This window comes from Bactrocera latifrons, unplaced genomic scaffold (genome assembly GCF_001853355.1).
Source record: "Bactrocera latifrons isolate USDA-ARS-PBARC rearing strain unplaced genomic scaffold, ASM185335v1 scaffold_83, whole genome shotgun sequence".
NCBI classification, from domain to species: Eukaryota; Metazoa; Arthropoda; class Insecta; order Diptera; family Tephritidae; genus Bactrocera; species Bactrocera latifrons.
In genome coordinates, this window is record NW_017537523.1 from 57,486 (window position 1) to 63,351 (window position 5,866).

Consider the following 5,866-nt stretch of genomic DNA (forward strand, 5'->3'; position numbering starts at 1 on the left):
GACGGGTCCTGCTCAGACCGGTTGAAAATACACTTCCTTCTAGATAATTAGAAAAATGAAAAAATGTAATGGAAGTGAAGTTACAGAGGGCAAAATCTTCGGACTTACAAACTCTACGACAAGAAACCAAAAATATCAATATATCCGAAAGTCCGAAAGTCCGAAGCTCGTAATATCGAGCTTTATTAGATCGCGGCTTATGCCAAGGATAAAATTTTATATTTTTCCACCATCAAATATAAGAAATTACATTAATCATTAATGCCTATGCTAACAGCTCTGGTCTGCTCTGTTTCAGCGAGTAATTCCGCTGTTCGGTAATCTTGAATTGCAACAACACAACCAAGTACGTAGCCATGAAGGAAATATTCTGGGAAAAAATTAAGATAACACAATTAAATTTTGCTCAAAAGAAATACGCATTCCACATACTGAAGTGATTAGCTCTCTGTTAATATTAGCATAGCCGTCTAAATTCATAATCGGCGGATTCTTCGTTATAGCCATGAGGAACATTTCCACCTCTTTTTGCGTAGCGCTATCCACCGCCGTGAGATCGACATTCAAGAGCTTCGTTTGAAAGTCCAAACCGACACTTTGTGTGGCATAATGCGCCTCATTGCAGATAATATAGAGTAGGCTCATGCAATAGAAAACGATAACGAAAAGACCCACCTCCTTATAAGTGGCGCCGTGATCCATAATCTCACTCAGTGAACCGTAAGTGGCAATGATGGTTGTGAAGAAAACCACCAGACAGTACATGCCATACATATTGGAGTAGGCGCGACCTGAAATAGAGAATGGAGGGATAGAACATGAGTGAGTAAAGAGGATGAAAGAGAGTGAGGAGGGCTTTAAAATGAATGGCTGCTAATAGCACAAGCCTCCTACAYCAAGTATCCGTAGTACTGAGAATGTGAGTGGGATACCATCAGAGATTGTAAGGCTACTCATATCAATCAGTATGAAAGAAGGCTTAGACAGCGTCCCACTAAATCCGCTTTTTACTTCAGTATTCCATATATAATAGTTGAAACACTGCTGTGGTGAACGTTTTTGGTCTGATACAAGTCGGACCCCGCTCCACATAGTGAAAATATTGTTAAGGCAGCAGTCCGCTCCCATGTTGTAGATTCCAATGGCTTGTAAACTTTATCTTATATTATATATAAAGTCCATATCGAACAAATATCCTACTCTACATCGCCAGTTGGAGAACATATGAAATCCAGAGATATTGACTGGTTTTCAGAGCAAACCCAGATTTTCTGAATCCTTGGCCATAAAACCCAAACAAAATCTCATAATTTCACCTAACCTACCTAGTTGCTGCATCATGTGACTCAAGTCCACCCAAAGATGTCGGTATTCGGTGAGCTTCTTCGCTGGCTTATCACTCATCAGTGTTAGTTCCAGTGAGGCGGAAAGAGCGCGACTAGCGGTGCCAAAAGCTGTACAGTTGATATACCTATAAAATGAGAATGTAAGCGAAAATATAAAAGCTGTTTCACTATTTGGCTGCAGAACTTACCACAAGCTGCAGAAACCGTTCAACATCGCTATAATTGGATAGTAGGCGAATGTGTACCACAATTTGAAATCGGGCTGCAGATAGTATTGTGACAAATTGATCGCAATACTCACACCCCACGAGAAGAAACACAAGCTCCACGTAAGCGGATACAGATTGGGAAAAACAATCGGCGAGCCTGTCACTTTCAAGAACTTCAATTGATAATTCGTCCACATATTCTTGAAGATCGCCACTTGGGGACCATGCCGCCAACTCGCCACCGGCAAGAGGAAATTCGTGAATAACAAACTTATGAAAATCACATTGTAGATCGCCTCATCGAAACGCCGATCTGAATCGTTCAAAAACGTATTGACGCGCTCACGCAACACCATCACCACAATTGTAGTTTGCATCGAGAATACACACACAGCCCAGAAGACCTGTTTCGATGTCCATGAGTAGCCAGTGCGTGGCATACCCGGCTTCTGCGGATTGCGATGTATTGGCATAACGCCCATTATCTGGAACAGCACCAGCAGACTTTTGGTGGTGTGATAAAAGGAATCGTGTTTGTCCAGCAATACGGGATCGTCGATATCCTCGAACTTACGCACAAATAGATCGGTGCTGATCGTATTGTTTTCGGCTAAGATTTCCAGCTTTTCGCGATAGAGCAGCTCATCCTCGAGGAATTCACGCTGATTGGGATTCAGCACGGGTGTGATCTTCATTGGCGGTGATTGACCTTTGCGCGTTGCTATCGCCCAGTAGGCCATGCTTTTACAAGGTAAGACCAGCTACAGTAGAAGTTCAGATTATATACTCTTCTACAGAATTGTTTTAGTTTTCCGGACACGAGAGTTGTTTACCACTTTTCTGAACTTACTGCGCAGCTGGTGACATTTTATACCTCGCACGTATAATAAATTTTCTCATTATTATTTACTTAATTATTTACACATCAAATAGAGAAACTGCATAAGTTTACTTTACTTAGTGATAAAGTTCAATAGTTTCGCTTAAGTTTAGTTTTCTAAGTCACAACTTTTCAGCGTGAAATAATAGTGGTAGAAAGTTCTGCCAGGTATAGTAGGGAGGTTTAACTTGCGCACAGAACCGAATTTTTTCTTTATCTAATTTTTTGTTTTGAAAATTCGGCTGTCGGTCAAAAATTCGTCGTGTCGCATAGATTTTTTACTAAACTACGTAAACCTCACCAGATGTAACATACATATGCCAACCATTTTTCTAGCCCTCAAATCATTTTTCATGAGAACGTTTTTGGATGGGCGATCTACTGAAAACGGAGCGTCAATTTAAGTTTGGGGAACATGAAAAAATCACACGGAAAAAAAATCCAGTGAATACGGTGATTGATAGATGGTACACTTTGCGGTTTTGACTTTAAATTTGGCGCAATCGTGGCTCGATGCAATAATGCATTATCATCATATAAAATCCCTGAATTTTTCTTCCACAATTCCGGCCGCTTTCCACAGATGTTCTCACGCAAAAGCACGGCCAAATAGAACTACCTAATTTATTGACCGTCTATCCTTCCGAAACAAATTTTTATACACCGAACCAGGAATATCGGCACGTTTTTTCTTCCTTCCCGATGATTTAAAATAAAAATCTGCTTTATCGTGACGAGACGAGCACGAACGCGTTTCATACCCAAAATATCCTCCAAAATCATTCGACCGGCCTCGTGAGAGATCTCAAGCTCTCTTACTATCTCTCTAACAATTGGTATTTTCAAGCACCAYAACCTTCACTTTTTAATTTTTTGATCAGATGAAGAGTTCGAAAGTCGGAGAGAACGAGGCATGTTTTCAGCGATCACTCGACCGTCTTTGAAGTCTTTGTACTACTCGTAGGCTTATGATTTTAATAAAGATGAACCACCGTAAGCTGTTTCCTACATTCGCAACGATTCCACACACCTCCAGAAATACAATGTCATTATTGTTATTATTATTTTTTTTACCAATAAGTGAATGGCTTGTGATGAAGTCTTTGGAGGTATTCGTATTAGGTTTGAATCTAACATTTATTCCAGCTCGAGTTTGAAGCACCAAATCGACGAAAAACGGTCGCATTTTAAGGAAAAGGAAAATGCTTTTACCCAAGGCAATGCACAAGTTCTACATCCATAGTAATCTCCAGATCTGGAACCCAGCGACTATTTCCTGTTCTCAGAACTCAAAATAATAATCGCTTGGATGACATTTTCCTCGAATCAAGGGTGATCTCTGAAACTGAGACATATTTTGAAGTAAAGGTGAAATCGTATTACAGAAATGGTTGGGGCTTCGCTAGTTTCAGTGATTGACACTTGAAGTGAACAATCGTTGAAWAAAAAAAAAAAAAAAAACAAAACCTATTTTGCCGGAAAAAAATTGTTTGCTATAGTAGGCCGTTGGCTTTTCAATTGACCGTTTACAATAACAATATTTTTCTTAAACTTGTCGAAGTTTCTTTTTGTGGTACTTATCTTTCGTAAGTTTCCTAAAAGCGTGGAGGATGAAGTAAGAATAAATTTTATTGTATTGTATTTTATTGTATTGATCTAACCTTGTTTCCTATCGTTGTATTTACTCTTATTCCCACTGCTTTTGAAGTGAATGACACCAAGGGAATGTCAGTGGATTAGGCAACATATGAAATACTGTCAACTTTAAATTAAATCTCCTGTGGCGTGGAAAACAACCGTTGAACTAGGAGTATATTAAGCTTCACAAAGGCGGTAAGAGAAATGTTTGAATTTTCCACCGACTGTGTAGACGGCTAAGGAGATAACTTGATATTTATTATGTGTTCTTCATGGTTTTATGAAGAAACTATTAACAAAGTGAAGAAGGATCGGATTCATTAACATGTTCACTCATACGAGTATAACGTTTCTTAATGTTGGATTATTTTTTTAAATCCTAAAATACTGTTATTTAGGTGGTTGTATGGCTCAATCTACAAGCGTTCGGGGAACACATCTGATTTTACAGGAATGTCAAGATATAAACAATTTTTTCCCGAGTTGAGTATCAGAGAGGTGAAAATTGGAGCAAAAAGGCAAACTATTAGAGATTTCAAGTGTAATCAGTTCCTTCTTCACCTAGTCTCTCCAACGAAGTGGAGGTCTTCCGTTGCCTCTGCTTCCCCCAGGGTCTACTGCCACGAATACTCTCAGAGCTTGAGTGTTTTCAGTCATTCGAACGACATTCTCTAGCCAGTGTAGCCACTGTCTTTTAATTCGGTGAACTATGTCAATGTCGGCGTATTCAATTTAAATATCTAACATAAATCTGCATTAATCCTTTGATTACAAGCATTGAGCACAAGGCTCAGCGGAGCTTTGGCCGACATTTTTCAGTCGTTAATGTGTTGCTTTTGGTATTAGTTTCTAAAAAGAAGGTGCTGTAAACTTCACACGGAAAACTATCAACTGTTGGACACCTATGATCAGCGCGAATATTTTAGTTACCAGAGGCGATAGCTAATGTCACAGCTATTTTGAACCTAACGCCCATAGCACATTTATCATGCACCTTAGACACTCTTGGATTTCTTTGCTAGCATTTGTGCGACAATGCCACTTCCAAGCGCTAGACATTGTTTGCTTGCATTTCTGATGTGGCATGCAACATAATAGCGCACGTTAGTTACTCGTGCATATTGCAGCGCCTTGACACACATGCGACGTATCCCACTCATGCACGACAGGTGGCATTATTAATTAGAAATCTCTACGCCCCATCGCATTGCACTCACTGCGTGCGGAAGAAAATGTAAAGTAAACTTCTTGCCACCTTAGAAGTGCATAGAAGGTGAGTAAGAAGATGGAGATAGTTGGCTTACAAACACAGAACACAAGGCGTGTACTTGCAACGGTTGCTACGCAGCAATAACGGTGAAGCACATAGTTTGTATGCCTTCATTGAAATGGGAGCCTGGCATTTGTTATCTTCTTGCAGTTTGTGCGCGGTTTTGTCTATATTCTGGCATTTGAAATAATGTGTAGCAGATGCAGAGTGCGGTTGCAGGCACACCAGAGATGGTTGGCATTATTAGAAAGCTGAGTTGAGTTAGAAGCCAGCAATGTAATGCTTGTTGAGGATTTATGTTTGGTCCCTAGCGTAAGTCCAATGAAATTAATTGAAATAATGCATTTACTTGAGCTTAAGGACAWATAGGCCGACACACTTGTTTCAATTTGTTGCAAGTAAACTCAATTATTCAGTGTGAAAATAATTCAATATTTAAAAGTAAAATTAAAATATTTTTCACATAAGCATATCTAACTTTAATAGGCTGTAAATATGGCAGGATAAGATTTTCTCTAAGACA

General features: G+C 39.5%; 1 protein-coding gene across 1 annotated transcript; it reads right to left on the minus strand.

Moving 5' to 3' along the window:
* Positions 1–265: 265 nt before the first annotated feature.
* Positions 266–2,374, minus strand: LOC108977046 (gustatory and odorant receptor 21a-like). The gene is made up of 4 exons (XM_018946540.1): positions 1,535–2,374; positions 1,326–1,471; positions 433–791; positions 266–370 (listed from the first exon to the last, which is right to left on the minus strand). The coding sequence occupies exons 1-4, from the start codon at positions 2,293–2,295 to the stop codon at positions 266–268; spliced, it is 1,371 nt and encodes a 456-aa protein (XP_018802085.1). The 5' UTR covers positions 2,296–2,374.
* Positions 2,375–5,866: the final 3,492 nt, after the last annotated feature.

Bases quoted from the DNA above. Each gene is read 5' to 3' on its own strand.
- LOC108977046 (XM_018946540.1), bottom strand. From the start codon at position 2,295: ATGGCCTACTGGGCGATAGCAACGCGCAAAGGTCAATCACCGCCAATG. The intron at 1,472-1,534 runs GTAAGTTCTGCA...CTCATTTTATAG, and splicing joins AACGGTTTCTGCAGCTTGTG to GTATATCAACTGTACAGCTT. The intron at 371-432 runs GTATGTGGAATG...ATTTTTTCCCAG, and splicing joins ACAGAGAGCTAATCACTTCA to AATATTTCCTTCATGGCTAC.